Source organism: Pelobates fuscus, chromosome 8 (genome assembly GCF_036172605.1).
Source record: "Pelobates fuscus isolate aPelFus1 chromosome 8, aPelFus1.pri, whole genome shotgun sequence".
Lineage (NCBI taxonomy): Eukaryota > Metazoa > Chordata > Amphibia > Anura > Pelobatidae > Pelobates > Pelobates fuscus.
The window spans coordinates 39,488,582-39,506,328 of NC_086324.1; the positions used below are offsets into that span (position 1 = coordinate 39,488,582).

At 41.2% G+C, this 17,747-nt stretch overlaps 1 protein-coding gene across 4 annotated transcripts in view; it reads left to right on the forward strand.

Annotated features, from left to right (window-relative positions):
- Positions 1-4,313: 4,313 nt before the first annotated feature.
- Positions 4,314-17,747, forward strand: part of UBR3 (ubiquitin protein ligase E3 component n-recognin 3) — a 147,613-nt gene continuing 134,179 nt past the window's right edge. For all 4 annotated transcript variants that reach the window (XM_063429709.1, XM_063429710.1, XM_063429711.1 and 1 more), the window contains exon 1: positions 4,314-4,779. In XM_063429709.1, coding sequence (XP_063285779.1) covers positions 4,334-4,779 — 446 coding nt within the window. In that variant the 5' untranslated portion in view covers positions 4,314-4,333. The remainder of the gene's footprint in view (positions 4,780-17,747) is intronic.

The window sequence follows — 17,747 nt, forward strand, 5'->3', positions numbered from 1 at the left end:
AAACAAATGTCCCATGCACCGGAGTTCCGGCAGAAACAAAAGTCAGGTCATGCAGAACTCTAGCGCCATCTACTGCAAAATGCAATGCACACCACAGGCAATGGAAGCAGTTAAAAGTGATGAAAATAAAAAATGTCAGCGCTATATATGGTAGCCTATACAGTGAGGCAACCTATAAAAATGTGCAAAAAAATCAAACAAAACTCTGTGAGTTTAGTAGTAAATAGATAGAAACACTTAAATCCCACAGTAGTTTAGATTTATGCACAAAAAATATAAAAACTTGCTTAAGAGTCCATATAGTCTTATAAGAGAGTCTTGAAGGGGTTAATCCTGTGTTGAGATGGGAGATACACTGTAGCTTTTACCTTTAAAAGATACAAAAGAAAACTTTCATAGTGTAAAACCGTTTTAATAAATCACAAGATACCCTTCCCCCCAAATAGGAACCCTTACTTGAGCAAGTTGTGATATTTGTTTCCAATATATCACGAAATACACATTTGTAAAATCAGAGGCTGTGTAGCTGTTTACCGTCCGCTGCTCTCAGCAGTTTCAAAATTCCCGCCCGATCTCAGCGCTGATACGGTGGGTTCTCTCCTGCAGCATGGGAGCATCAGTGTGTGGACGATTGTAAGCCGGCTATGAGCATCAGACCTCTGCACCCGATGTCACTTCAACCGTATCAGCGCTGAGATCGGGCGGGAATTTTGAAACTGCTGAGAGCAGCGGACGGTAAACGGCTACACAGCCTCTGATTTTACAAATGTGTATTTCGTGATATATTGGAAACAAATATCACAACTTGCTCAAGTAAGGGTTCCTATTTGGGGGGAAGGGTATCTTGTGATTTATTAAAACGGTTTTACACTATGAAAGTTTTCTTTTGTATCTTTTAAAGGTAAAAGCTACAGTGTATCTCCCATCTCAACACAGGATTAACCCCTTCAAGACTCTCTTATAAGACTATATGGACTCTTAAGCAAGTTTTTATATTTTTTGTGCATAAATCTAAACTACTGTGGGATTTAAGTGTTTCTATCTATTTACTACTAAACTCACAGAGTTTTGTTTGATTTTTTGCACATTTTTATAGGTTGCCTCACTGTATAGGCTACCATATATAGCGCTGACATTTTTTATTTTCATATACTAGGGCATGATCATTAAGGAGTTTTGCTTTATGTCTAGCTGCTAATTTTTATACTACAACAATTTTTATTATTTACTATTTGTATCTTGTTTATATTTACTTTTTAAAAGGTGCGCTCTCCTGTATTTTACAAATTAGTTAAAAGTGATGACCAACTGGGTTATTTACTGAAGTGACAATTGAAAGTGAATTTTACATTTTTAGGCCAAAGTAGTTGATCTGGGCGCATAGCTGGTGTTGAGAAATGTTCCAATTTATCTATTTTGGACTTAAATCTTGAATTCACTTTAAAATCTAACTTCAGTGAATAACCCTGGAAATTAAAAATTAATTATTCTAAATCAGCTTTTATTGCCCACTATTTGCCATTTGGATTTAAATTAACTACAATTAATAGCTTAGTGGGAAAACCTTTAAGTTTATAATTCAGTATATAAAAAAAAGACATTATTAACAGTAAAGTGTAATGTTAACACGATATTTAATAAAAACACGTTTTACAAACGATTGTGTAGGAATTTCTCTGTAAAAATAAATAAAATTGTAAATTTTATACGTGCGCAGCTAGCATCATACACAGACTGTCTCTTATACTGGTGTACTGGCCAATGATGGGCCACCATGGAGGCCTAGTGGGCTTGCTTGTTCATAATTAAACCAGAAACGGCCTGAGAGAGCTGTAGAGCACTGTACATATGCTATGCCCCTGCTGGAGATGTAGACGAGAAACTGAGCCCACCTAATCATTATGGATCAACTCTTCCCCCTCCCTGGCACAAGCTAAGCAAGAGGGTGGTGGAAATACACTTTATAATATTTTTGCTCAACACAGCTATTTCCACTACCCTCTACACTAACATACCCACTGTCCCTACACTACAGACCTTATTTCCACTTCTACACCACAAATACTATCCCTCTACCGTACAGCTCTGACACCTCCTAGACTGCCGCTCCATCCTGCAATGCTACTGCCTCTGTCCCTCTCTGCACTACAGGCATATGTCCACCTCTTCACTAAAATTCCTATGTCCCCTACAGCTTTATCCTCCCCCGGTACAGCCTGTCTCCCCCTACACTACAGCCCCTATCCCACCAACAATATATCCCCTATCCCCGTACACTACATCCCCTATCTCCCTACACTACAGCCCCTATCCCCCTACAATACTATCCAATCCCCCTACACTAACTCCCCTATCCCCGTACACTAATGCCCCTACCCCCCTACACTAATGCCCCTATCCTCTTCTACAATACTATCCTATCCTCCTCCACACTACAGCCCCTATCCCCCTACAATGCAGCCCATATCCTATCCCCCTCAACACTATAGTCCCTATCCCCCTTTGCAATACAGCTCCATCCTCCCACACTACAGTCACTATCCACCAAAAACACCCCAAATCGGAATCACGCACAAACTATACAGCCCCTATTTCCTCACCACACACACTACATCCTCTATCACACACAGCCCACATCAATTACAGCCCTTATCCCCTCCACAAACACGCATGGCTCTCTCTACACAGCCCCCTAAACACAAGCAGTCTCCCTTACACACACAATAAAATAAGCAGCATCCACACAGACATGCAACACTACAAGCAGTGTACCCTCGGACATGCAATCCCATAGACATACATACCACAATGAACATTACAAACATGCAAAACCACAAGCAGAATCCCCATAGACATGCAATACCATTAGCAGTGTTCCTACAAACATACAATAATACAGGCAGCTGACACACACAAACAACACCACAAACAGCATACACAATATCCTCTCCCAGCCCTGCTTCTCTTGAGTAATTTTCCTATTCTCTTGAGTCATTTTCCGCCAGGAATCTGTGCGGGGCCACCCTAATGGGGCACTGAATTGAGATGCACACCTTGAAAGGGGCATGCATGTCGATGGTGATGACAAAATTAATTTAAAGTAAATGTCAAATTTAAGGCAAAAGTAGCCAAAATGGAAGCATTGCCGAATATTTAAAGTTAGGCAATTTAGTCCTTAAATTTAAAATTCAGTTTAATTTCCGAAAAATTTGGAATGGCTGGAAATGCCAACACTTTCCATATAAGAGATACAGTATTAGATTTGACCTTGGGGCAGTTACATTCCAGTACATTATACGAGCCTTTATGACTTACTGCAAGTATTAAAATACATAACTATTCAAGGCCAATACAAACCATTGTGTGGAAATTTATTCACAAACCGGACTTTACATAGGACACGAGGTCATGCGTTTAGACTAGAAGAAAGAAGATTTCGTCTAAGGCAAAGGAAAGGTTTTTTTTACTGTAAGAACAATCAGGATGTGGAATTCTCTGCCTGAAGAAGTGGTTTTATCAGAGTCCATACAGATGTTCAAACAGCTACTAGATGCATACTTGCAAAAACAGAATATTCAAGGATATAATCTTTCAATGTAGGGTAATAACTGCTTGATCCAAGGATAAATCTGACTGCCATTCTGGGGTCAAGAAGGAATTTTTTTTCCTAGCTTGTTGCAAAATTGGAAGTGTTTCAAACTGGGTTTTTTTTTTTTTTTTTTATTACTTCTTTTGGATCAACAGCAAAAAAACATATGTGAGGAAGGCTGAACTTGATGGACGCAAGTCTCTTTTCAGCTATGTAACTATGTAACTATGTATTTTAGAACAAGAGGAAGGTGTCCTATTTATACAGAATGCTTTCTAAACCTATGGATTGTGTTTTAAGATGATAAACTTGGTTATTATTTATTATTATGTTATATACTTAGAAACACCAACAATGTAGATCTCCTACAGCTCTGGGACAGCAGTTAGGAATAAGAGGATCAGACAGGTTGGGGACTAAGATAGGGACTGTCCCCTGTACATCAAGACACTTGGGAGGTATGTTTATAGTGTTTGTGCTGCATGCTACTTCCCCTGTCCTAACCCCGCCCTTTGCTACATGTCACGCCCACGCAGGATGATACTTCTCAGGTACTGTACAGTCTATTTTGACATAGCTCCACCCACAACGCATGCTACTTCCGGTCCTGACCACGCCCTTTTGGATCTACCCCCCCCCCCACAGTGGCCACGCCCACGCTCCAATAGGCAGTATGTGTGTGTGGGCGGGGCCTGGAGATATCGCGAGAAGTCGCGAGCTCGGTGTATGGGAGACAAGCAGTGAATGCCCGCTGAGCCTGCCCGAGCACCCAATATGGCGGCCCTGTCACCGCCGGCGGACCCGGACAAGCGAGCCACGGCGGCCCGGCTGAAGAGCGAGCTGAGCGCGGAGCCGAGCGCGGGGCGGGCCCGGCTGGACGAGCTGCTGGAGCGGGTGCTGAGCTCGGCGGACAGCCTGGAGTGGTGCCGGTGCCTGCTGGCCGGCGGGGGGAGCTTCGAGGAGTTCCGTGAGGCCGTGCGCTCCTATGATAACGCCGCCCTGTGCGGCCTGGTCTGGACCGCCAACTTCGTGGCTTACCGCTGCCGGACCTGCGGCATCTCGCCCTGCATGTCCCTGTGTGCAGAGTGCTTCAACCAGGGCGAGCACGCCGGACACGACTTCAACATGTTCCGCAGCCAGGCCGGGGGAGCGTGCGACTGCGGGGACAGCAACGTCATGCGGGAGAGCGGGTGAGTAAATAATCAATAATCATAATCAATAATACTACACACAGCAACGTCATGAGGGAGAGCGGGTCAGTAAATAATCAATAATAATCAATAATACTACACACAGCAACGTCTTGCGGGAGAGCGGGTCAGTAAATAATCAATAATAATAATAATAATACACACAGCAACGTCATGAGGGAGAGCGGGTCAGTAAATAATCAATAATAATAATAAATAATACTACACACAGCAACGTCATGCGGGTGAGTAAATAATCAATAATCATAATCATTAATAATAATACACACAGCAACGTCATGAGGGAGAGCGGGTCAGTAAATAATCAATAATAATAATAATAAATAATAATAATAATACACACAGCAACGTCATGAGGGAGAGTGGGTGAGTAAATAATCAATAATCATAATCAATAATAATAATCATTAATAAAAATACACACAGCAACGTCATGAGGGAGAGTGGGCGAGTGATAATAATACTGACAGCAACGTCATGAGGGAGAGTGGGTGAGTGATCATAATAATAATAATACTGACCGCACGTCATGAGGGAGAGTGGGTGAGTGATCATAATAATACTGACCGCAACGTAATAAGGGAGAGTGGGTGAGTGATAATACCGACAGCAACGTCATGAGGGTGAGTGATAATAAAAATAATACGGACAGCAACGTCATGAGGGAGAGTGGGTGAGTGATCATAATAATACTGACCGCAACGTAATGAGGGAGAGTGAGTGATCATAATAATAATACTGACCGCAACGTCATGAGGGAGAGTGGGCGAGTGATAATAATACTGACAGCAATGTTATGAGGAGAGTGGGTAAGTGATGATGATAATAATACTGACAGCAACGTCATGAGGGTGAGTGATCATAATAATACTGACAGCAGCGTCATGAGGGAGAGTGGGTGAGTGATCATAATAATACTGACCGCAGCATCATGAGGGAGAGTGGGTAAGTGATCATAATAATAATAATACTGACAGCGACGTCATGAGGGTGAGAGATCATAATAATAATAATAATACTGACAGCAACGTCATGAGGGAGAGTGGGTAAATGATGATGATAATAATAATACTGACAGCAACGTCATGAGGGAGAGGTGGGTGAGTGATAATAATAATACTGACAGCAACGTCATGAGGGAGAGGTGGGTGAGTGATAATAATAATACTGACAGCAACGTCATGAGGGAGAGGTGGGTGAGTGATAATAATAATACTGACAGCAACATCATGAGGGAGAGTGGGTGAGTGATAATAATAATACTGACAGCAACGTCATGAGGGAGAGTGATAATAATACTGACAGCATCGTCATGAGGGAGAGTGAGTGATAATAATACGGACAGCAACGTCATGAGGGAGAGTGGGTGAGTGATAATACGGACAACAATGTCATGAGGGAGAGTGGGTGAGTGATAATACGGACAGCAACGTCATGAGGGAGAGTGGGTTAGTAATAATACGGACAGCAACGTCATGAGGGAGAGTGGGTGAGTGATAATAATACGGACAGCAACGTCATGAGGGAGAGTGGGTGAGTGATAATAATAATACGGACAGCAACGTCATGAGGGAGAGTGGGTGAGTGATAATAATAATACAGACAGCAACGTCATGAGGGAGAGTGGGTGAGGAATAATAATAATACGGACAGCAACGTCATGAGGGAGAGTGGGTGAGTGATGATGATAATAATACTAACAGCAACGTCATGAGGGAGAGTGGGTGAGTGATGATGATGATAATAATACTGACAGCAACGTCATGAGGGAGAGTGGGTGAGTGATGATAATAATAATAATACTGACAGCAACATCATGAGGGAGAGTGGGTGAGTGATAATAATACTGACAGCAACATCATGAGGAAGAGTGTGGTGAGTGAGTGCAGCACCTAATCATAGTACTACTAATAATACTGGCAGCAACGTCATGAGGGAGAGTGGGTGAGTGATCATAATAATAATAATACTGACAGCAACGTCATGAGGGAGAGTGGGTAAGTGATCATAATAATACTGACAGCAACGTCATGAGGGAGAGTGAGTGATGATAATAATAATACGGACAGCAACGTCATGAGGGAGAGTGGGTGAGTGATAATAATAATAATAATACGGACAGCAACGTCATGAGGGAGAGTGGGTGAGTGAGTGCAGCACCTAATCATAGTACTACTAATAATACTGGCAGCAACGTCATGAGGGAGAGTGGGTGAGTGATAATAATAATAATACTGACAGCAAAGTCATGAGAGAGAGTGGGTGAGTGATAATAATAATAATAATACTGACAGCAACGTCATGGGGAGAGTGGGTGAGTGATAATATAATACTGACAGCAACGTCATGAGGGAGAGTGGGTGAGTGATAATAATAATAATACGGACAGCAACGTCATGAGGGAGAGTGGGTGAGTGATAATAATACTGACAGCAATGTCATGAGGGAGAGTGGATGAGTGATCATAATAATAATACTGACAGTAACGTCATGAGGGAGAGTGGGTGAGTGATAATAATACTGACAGCAATGTCATGAGGGAGAGTGGATGAGTGATCATAATAATAATACTGACAGTAACGTCATGAGGGAGAGTGGGTGAGTAATAATAATAATAATAATACTGACAGCAACGTCATGAGGGAGAGTGGGTGAGTGATAATAATACTGACAGCAATGTCATGAGGGAGAGTGGATGAGTGATCATAATAATAATACTGACAGTAACGTCATGAGGGAGAGTGGGTGAGTGATAATAATACTGACAGCAATGTCATAAGGGAGAGTGGATGAGTGATCATAATAATAATACTGACAGTAACGTCATGAGGGAGAGTGGGTGAGTAATAATAATAATAATACTGACAGCAACGTCATGAGGGAGAGTGGGTGAGTGATAATAATACTGACAGCAATGTCATGAGGGAGAGTGGATGAGTGATCATAATAATAATACTGACAGTAACGTCATGAGGGAGAGTGGGTGAGTGATAATAATACTGACAGCAATGTCATAAGGGAGAGTGGATGAGTGATCATAATAATAATACTGACAGTAACGTCATGAGGGAGAGTGGGTGAGTAATAATAATAATAATAATACTGACAGCAACGTCATGAGGGAGAGTGGGTGAGTGAGTGCAGCACCTAATCATAGTACTACTAATAATACTGGCAGCAACGTCGTGAGTGCAGCACCTAATCATTGTAATAATAATAATAATACTGACAGTAACGTCATGAGGGAGAGTGAGTGCAGCACCTAATCATAGTAATAATCATAATAATACTGACAGCCACAGTGGGCAGCACCTAATCATAGTAATAATACTGACAGCCACAGTGGGCAGCACCTAATCATAGTAATAATACTGACAGCCACAGGGGGCAGCACATAGTCATAGTACTAATAATATTACTGACAGCCCCAGGGGGCAGTACCTAATCATAGTAATAATAAAACTGACAGCCATAGCGGGCAGTACTTCATCTTAGTAATAATACTGACATCCACAGGGAGCAGCACTTCATCATAGTAGTAATAATTTTACTGACCGCAACAGAAGGCAGCACTTCATCATAGTAATAATACAGGGGGGGGGGGGGGGGGAATAGCACTTCATCATAGTAATAATACGGACAGCCACATAGGGGCAGCACTTAATCATAGTAATGCTGACGGGCACAGAGGGGCAGCACTTAATCATAGCAATGCTGACCGCCACAGAGGTGCAGCACTTAATCATAGTAATGCTGACAGCCACAGAGGGGCAGCACTTAATCATAGTAATGCTGACCACCACAGAGGTGCAGCACTTAATCATTGCAATGCTGACGGCCACAGAGGGGCAGCACTTAATCATAGTAATTCCGACGGCCACCGAGGGGGAAGCATTCCGTACTAGTAATACCGACAGGCACAAATGGGGCTGCACTCTGGACAGATGACGGGCACAAATGGGGCTGCACTCCGTACAGATGACAGGCACAAATGGGGCTGCACTCCGTACAGATGACAGGCACAAATGGGGCTGCACTCCGGACAGATGACGGGCACAAATGGGGCTGCACTCTGTACAGATGGTGGGGAGAGTGGAGAGTGGAGAGTGGGTTGCGCTCCATACTGATATTGACTCTGTCAGTGGTGATACTCTACTCATACTGTCAGCGTTGAGAGCCAGAGGGGCGCAGATCACCATACTCTCACACTTAGAGATTGGTGCCAGAAGGGGCAGCACCCCATACTGTTACACTATCCTTGCAAAGTTCAGCTTTAATTAGTTACTTTCTCCAGGAATGTCATAATTCACCGTCTGTCATGCAGCTTTACACACTCATGTGGCATGTATTGCCAGCCACACATTGCCAGGCAATGTTCTACCGGAATGTCCTCTGCTGAATGTCCACTCACAATCAAAGAAATCTCCTAGAAGTATAAAGATGGGAAAACAACCGACACTTAATACTTAACAGCATTACTCCTCGAGGCTTAGCCTGCCGGATTGGCATGCCAACTGTTGAGTCCCTTGCTTCAGGTTTCCCAAAATGCTGTCAAAGCATTGTGGGAATATTCTATGGTTTCCACAACAGCTGTAGTTCGATTGTGTACCCCCCTTCCCAATCTGTGATTTACTTCTGAACAAACTCTGGAGGACGTGTACTTCTGATGTAGGATATCCCCATGAAATACATTTTAGCACATATCTTTATGCCAGTGATGGATAAACATTGACATTACCTGTTTGTGAGCTACATTTCCCAGTTATGTTAAGCTAGCAGGATTGTCATGTATTTTGAGTTGTAGTGGGTTATGTTGTGGAAGCCCAGAAGGTGTCAAATCATTGTGGACAATTCACTTCACAGAATGTCAAAGGTTAGCCATCACCAGGACTGAGTGTCACCCAAAACTCATTTTTCACTCCAATTATTTTTGGTAAAATTTGACTAGACTGTCGGGCAACCAAAATGTGTAGTCCAAATGTTCAGATTTTACAGGCTTCCCCAAACTCTGAACCTCCAGATGTTGCTGAACTACAACTCCCATGATTCTATGAATGAAATAGGCTGAGAATCATGGGAGTTGTAGTTAAGCAACATCTGGAGGGCCAGAGTTTGGGGAAGCTTGGTTTAGAATCATTTTTCCCTTTGTTCAGCAATCTTTGTGGGGGAAAGTCTAAAATGTTAGAATCATGGGAAACATTGTCCACAGCAGCTGAAGTGCCAAAGGTTTGCTTAATGCCTTGGTCATAGCTAATTTATGGCATGCAAGCTTTTTGTGGAGTGCATTCCCTGTGATGCTTTGACAGCTATTTGACTACAAGAGAGTTTTGGGAACCATGGTGGTATTTCAGTCAGGCAGGCTGACCATCATTTTGTAATGTAGCTAGCACCTCTAGTTCTACTTTTTATCCACCGCTGCCATTGATCTCTGGAGCCTTGTATTTCTATGAGAGTTCACATATTGTGTGTAGCTGCAATACAGAGCTTGCTCATGTAAATATGGCCACCTTTGTGAAGTGATTATAAGTCTGTATGAAGGAGGCCATATAGATAAAGTGATGGTACTGCTCCTTTAAAGGTATACTTCAGCATTACCGTTGAAAAAAAATTATATTTTTAATGCTGGCGGGTTTAAAAGACTGTAGATCATTGTAACTGTTGCCCTAAACAAATAGTTGATGGAACACTGTGTAGTTAAAAAAAACAAACGTGTATTCCTAACTCTATAGAGCGTCTGTCCCTAGTTGTGTCCAGTCCGCTGCCCCCTATTTGCCATTTAACTATTTCCGATGGCCTTCAATCAGCGGGCGCTAATGCCGCATGCACTAAGACCTACCCATAGGAAAGCATTGAATCAATGCTTTTCTATGAGGAAAGATCTGACGCTGGAGGCTCTCATGCAGAGCGCGACGACGTCCAGTGTCAGATACCGGACTGTAGATCCGTTTCGATTCAGGAAACCCTGTGGTGACTGTCTGGTAGACAGCCACTGTGGGCAGACTTAAGGCTGCAGTGTAAACTTTGCAGTTTCTCTGGGTGCCTACAGTGTCCCTTTATCGCTTTCCAGTGCCTCTGCACCCTCAGCACTGTTGGCTTTTTCTCTTCTTGCAATGTCATTGTGGAGGCATGACTTCCTCTGGTTATAGTCCAGTAAGGAACATTGGAGACCTGATGGGCACGCGTGGTGAGTGCCATGCGCATCATATTCTTCTCATAGTAAAACATTGAATTCAGTGTTTTCCTGTGAGCTGCAACATCACATGACAGGTTTACTCAGCCAGTACAGCAGAAGCCTCTCTATTGGCTGTCAGGAAAATGGCCACTAGAGGTGTTTTTAATCCTGCAATGTAAACATTGGAGGGTTAACCCCTTAACACCGCAGCCAAATGTACAAGTTGTGAACGAAACAAAACTTAAACAAAACCTGGCATTTGCGCTATATGTCTGTCCAACCGTAATTCACCTCTTTCATATTAAATGCACCCCCCCTTATTATATATCATTTTATTCAGGGGAAACAGGGCTTTCATTTAATATCAAATATTTAGCTATGAAAAATAATTTAATAGGAAAAAAATGGGAGAAAATAAGATTGTTTTTTATTTTTTTCGTTCTACATGACATTTTAACTGTCAATGTCATAATACTGTTTGCTTTTACTGCAATAAAATACACATATTTGTATTCAGCAAAGTCTTACGTGTAAAACAGTACCCCCTATGTACAGGTTTTATGGTGTTTTGGGAAGTTACAGGGTCAAATATAGCGTGTTACATTTGAAATTGAAATTCGCCATATTGGTTACGTTGCCTTTGAGACTGTATAGTAGCCCAGGAAATAAATTTACACCCATAATGGCATGCCATTTGCAATAGTAGACGACCCAAGGTATTGCAAATAAGGGATGTCCAGTCTTTTTTAGTAGCCATTTGGTCACAAACACTGGCCAAAGTTAGCGTTAGTATTTGTTTGTGTGTGAAAAATGCAAAAAACGCCAATTTTGCCCAGTGTTTGTGACTAAGTGGCTATTAAAAAAGACTGGACATACCCCATTTGCAATACATTTGGTTGTCTACTATTGCAAATGGTATGCCATCATAGGGGTAATTTTCATTCTTGGGCTACCATAGGGTCATAAAGGCAACGTAAGCAATCTGGCGAATTTTAATGTGAAAAAAATTAAACACAAGCCTTATATTTGACGGTGTAATTTTTGAAAACACCATAAAACCTGTACATGAGGGGTACTGTTGTACTCGGGAGACTTCGCTGAACACAAATATTTGTGTTTCAAAACAGTAAAAAGTATTGCAGCAATAATATCGTCCGTGTAAGTGCTGTTTGTGCGTGAAAAATGCAAAAAACGTCACTTTTACTGGCGATATCATGGTTGTAATACATTTTACTGTTTTGAAACACTAATATTTGTGTTCAGCGAAGTCTCCCGAGTAAAACAGTACCCCCCATGTACAGGTTTTATGGTGTCTTGGAAAGTTATAGGGTTAAATATAGTGCTAGCAAATTAAATTCCCTATACTTTCGGCATGGGTGGTCAGGCAGGTCCCGCTAATTGTAATTAATTAGGATACCTAATTATGTAAAATTATTACATAAATATATGTGTAGAATTAATATATGTATTAATATATACATATATATATATATATATATATATATATATATATATATATATATATATTTTAAATATTTTTATTTATATATAGGTATATATAGTGATATATACGTATATATTTATGTATATAGATATATATATATTATTTCGTTCTACGTGTATTTTGATATAAATATATATATATATATATATATATTATCACAATACAGTTAGAACGAAATAAAACACATCTATATATTTTTTAATATTTTATCTTTAATTATTTTTATTTTATTTTTTTACGTATTTACATATTTATTTTTTATATTATTTCTAAATATATATATATATATATATAACAATAATTATATATATATATATATATATTTAATCAGTATCAGTCTACGTGTAATTTGATATTTATATATATAATTATATACATATTAATATTAAAATACACCTAGACGGTGTATGTGTGTGTATGTATATGTGTGTATATATATACTTAGATCATATATATATATATATATATATATATATATATATATATTTTTTTTTTTTTTACACTTGTTTAACTTATTTAAATTTTATTTCCAGCCAGCAGGGGGACCAACTGTCATTACAGTTGGTCCCCCTGCTGGCAATACAGAAGCCAGCTATCCCGGCCATGTGATTGTGAGGTCCTCGCAAGGACCTCACTCTCACATGACCGGGAGGGACCGGAGGAGGAAGATGTGCCGCGGGGGGGCTCCCTGGGAGTACCCCCATCTGCGATCGCCGGCGTGGGACCGCCGGCGACCGGGTAAGTTACTAAAAACCGGAGGGCGTACTATTACGCCCTGCGGCGTTTAGAGCCGCTTTTAAAAGGACGTAATAGTACGCCCTCCGGTCATAAGGGGTTAAAGGAACACTATACTCGCCTAAATTACTTTAGCTAAATAAAGCAGTTTTAGTGTATAGATCATTCCCCTGCAATTTCACTGCTCAATTCACTGTCATTTAGGAGTTAAATCACTTTGTTTCTGTTTATGCAGCCCTAGCCACACCGTCCCCTGGCTATGACTGACAGAGCCTGCATGAAAAGAAAAACTGGTTTCACTTTCAAACAGATGTAATTTACCTTAAATAATTGTATCTCAATCTCTAAATTGAAATTTAATCACATACAGGAGGCTCTTGCAGGGTCTAGCAAGCTATTAACATAGCAGGGGATAAGAAAATCTTAATTAAACAGAACTTGCAATAAATAAAGCCTAAATAGGGCTCTCTTTACAGGAAGTGTTTATGGAAGGCTGTGCAAGTCACATGCAGGGAGGTGTGACTAGGGTTCATAAACAAAGGGATTTAACTCCTAAATGGCAGAGGATTGAGCAGTGAACATGCAGGGGCATGTTCTATACACCAAAACTGCTTCATTAAGCTAAAGTTGTTCAGGTGACTATAGTGTCCCTTTAAAGTGACAGGACCACTGGGTGACATTACTAGTCATTTAACATTTAAACAAGTAGTGAAAAGTTCCCTTACTACAGCTGCACTCCACTTCTGGGAGATCATCATTATGTATGATCTTCTGGTCAGCATTGTAGTTTTGTGATGTGGGCTCTCATGGCTGACAGCTGGGAGGGAACAATACTAATATTTTATAAAAGTGGTGACTTCTCTAAGTGCTTTAGGGATTGGAAATGTTCCTGTAATATGCATTTTACGGGGCTGTCATTTCAATGCAACTTTGCAATGTTTATTTTCAGTAAGTATTCAATAAACTGTGAAATATAGTTGCCGTACACATAGAGCTGACAGGTTTATGATTTGGACACAGTACTTGTATTCTTGAGCTGACTTTTAAAATATCTGGTCTCGCTATCATTTCTCTGACTTGAACCCGGAGGGACAAGTATCTAAATTTCAGTGTGTATAGAATTCTTTTATTGGACATATTTCTGCATTTGTGTGCGTGCTGTCACAACACAACTGGTGTTGTACATATATCATATTTCTAGGGCTTTCCTATTGTGAATTTAAATAGTTGAATTGTATCTCATACATATTTAATCTTTTTCTTAGCTTCAAATAAAGGCTTCTTGAAGAGTTTACAGCCTGCTTAATCATGAATTTTCATGTGGTCAGTGTGTTTTCAGTGGAAGATCATGGGTGCTAAAATATGTGGTTGTGTATGAAAGTGTGCATGCCTTGAATTTCGTGTACCCACAGTTCTTAAAGGAGCACTACATGGTCAGGAACACAAACGTATTCCTGACCCTATAGGGTTAAAACCACCATCTAGCCACCCTGGTCCCCTCATGCCTCCCTAAATATAGTAAAATCAATCAGCATCTCCTCATCGAGATGAATTTAATCAATGCATCTCTATGAGGAAAGTTCAGTGTCTGCATGCAGAGGGAGGAGACGCTGAATGTTTGTATGAATGTTTGTATGAATTTTAGGCAGCCATGACCCAGGAATGATCTCTAACCGCTATCTGAGGAGTGGCCAGTGAAGTTATCACTAGGCTGTAATGTAAACACTGCATTTTTTCTGAAAAGACAACATTTACAGCAAAAAGCCGGAAGGTAATGATTCTACTCACCAGAACAAATTCAATAAGCTGCAGTTGTTCTGGTGACTATAGTGTCCCTTTTAAATTAGTTCACCAGTGATTGTTCTTTTATACATGCCTGTGTGAGAAACATTTCTCCAAAGGATTCTATTTTCTAATTTTCCATCTTCATAGCTGTAAGTCATGAGCTCCTTTGGACTTAATTGTTCAAAATATTTTTATGTTTAACATATTTATTTGTAGTGTCAATGATGTTTACCACCAGCTTAAAGGTTTATATAAAAAAAAAATTGGGTTGCTTTTTGCTAAAGTTCTGAGAATTGGCTAATGGCTAAGTCCTCCACCATAGACCTTGATTAAAGGACCACCATAGTCCCAGGAAAACATACTCGTTTTACTGGCACTATAGTGCCATGAGGGTGCCCCTGCCGCCGGACTCTAGGGGGTGGAAGGGGTTAAATTTACCTATTTCTCCAGCGCCGTGCGGGGAACTCTCCTCCTCCTCTCCTCCTCCATATCGCCGTCATCTGCTGAAAGCACATGCACGGCAGGAGCCGCGCACGCATTCAGCCAGTCCATAGAAAAGCATTCTCAATGCTTCCCTATGGACGCTGGCGTCTTCTCACTGTGAAAATCACTGAGCAAAGCGGAAGCGCTTCTAGCGGCTGTCAGTGAGACAGCCACTAGAGGCTGGATTTACCTTATTATAAACATAGCAGTTTCTCTGAAACTGCTATGTTTATAGAAGAAAGGGTTAATCCTAGCTGGACCTGGCACCCAGACCACTTCATTAAGCTGAAGTGGTCTGGGTGCCTATAGTGGTCCTTTAAATTTTTTTTCTTTTTTTTTTGTTTAACAAGGAGTTTAGTATTGTCTGTTAGAATGGTGAACACTTAAAGGACCACTCTAGGCACCCAGACCACTTCAGCTTAATGAGGTGGTCTGGGTGCCAGGTCCTTCTAGGGTTAACCCATTTTTTCATAAACATAGCAGTTTAAGAGAAACTGCTATGTTTATGAATGGGTTAAGCCTTCCCCCTATGTCCTCTAGTGGCTGTCTCATTGACAGCCACTAGAGGCGCTTGCGTGCTTCTCACTGTGATTTTCACAGTGAGAGCACGCCAGCGTCCATAGGAAAGCATTATGAATGCTTTCCTATGTGACCGGCTGAATGCGCGCGCAGCTCTTGCCGCGCGTGCGCATTCAGCCGACGGGGAGGAGAAGAGGCGGATCGGAGGAGGAGAGCAGGAGGAGAGCTCTCCGCCCAGCGCTGGAAAAAGGTAAGATTTAACCCCTTTCCCCTTTCCAGAGCCGGGCGGGAGGGGGTCCCTGAGGGTGGGGGCACCTTCAGGGCACTCTAGTGCCAGGAAAACGAGTATGTTTTCCTGGCACTAGAGTGGTCCTTTAAAGTATTTTTTTTTTTTTTCCCCATATTGAACGCTATGTTAATATACTGAAACTAACCTGTTTCTGGGATGTATATAATTTTTGGTATGTGCTCATTGTAGTGTGTTGCTTACTAAAGAGCCTGCAAGATTCATGACTGCTTGGCATGAAACAACTAAATTCAGATTGTTTATGTCCTACTCAGGACTCTGTGTACCTTAACAGTGCATGCATTGTGTTTATAATAATCTTTCCACTGTATTGGCACATTGTACCAATTCTCTGTTGATAGTCCCATGATACATAGATTTAGACAGGTTAGAGTTGTACACTGTATTGTGGTAGTGTTATGGCTGTACAGCTATTAAAGCAGCATTGTCACAGTCCAGGTACTTTTCAGAATTTGAAAAGCCCCAAGATGATGCCGCAGGGAGGGGGAAAGGTGGGAGGGCATTTTAAAGGGGATTACTGCTTACCTAAACCTGTCTAGCATTGAGTTCTTTGGAGGACCCCACAAGGCCATGCGATCCTCCATAGATGCATAAAAAGGGAGAGAAGCGCAACTGCATATATGTGCACCAAGCACTACCACAGTTTTATTAAAGGGACAATTTAACAGGCAAAGGTTCTTATCAATTGTATTTTGTTCTACCACAACCACAACACTATGTCATAGTAGTTTTGCAGCTTGGAGTGTCCCTTTAAGGAGGTTCTATGGGAGTAGAATTGCTAGCATCCGTAAGGAACTCCAGCTACAAACATACCCTTATAAAATGATTTGTTCTTGTGTTTGATACTACTATGGTTGAAACAGATTCATAACCTGGAAACATTGTGGGTGCTTCCATAGTAAATCAGCACCCACGCTTGTATATTTAAGTCTTTCTGGCGTAATGCAGAACACAGGGAGTTAGTTATTGCCTAACATTCCCTCTCTGACACAGCAGCAGTAGGAGGGGGAGTGCCCTCTAATAATAGCTCCGACCAACGAATAGTCCAGATATGACTCTGGTCATCCACCACTTGATGAGTGCTGGACTGACCACATCGGTTCAGGAGACGTTTACCGTACTACACATCACAGGACTGTGTAAAATTCACTCACTACCTTAAATGGGTGTCACTGGAACGATTGGCTACATGGATGTTTTTTTTTTTTGTTTGGTTTTCTTTCCCATTATTATAAAACAGTTCAGATTAATATACAGGCAGCAAGTATTGTGTAAACATTCTTGGTCGTTTCCTGGAGTAACGTAAACCTTCTCTCTTACATTCTGTATCTAATTTGAAATATTCAATGTCTAGAATAGAAAGCCGTCTGCCAGAATCCCTGTTTAATCTTTGTTGTGAGTACTGAATATTTTAATCTTGGATATATGTCACAGCAGCCTGG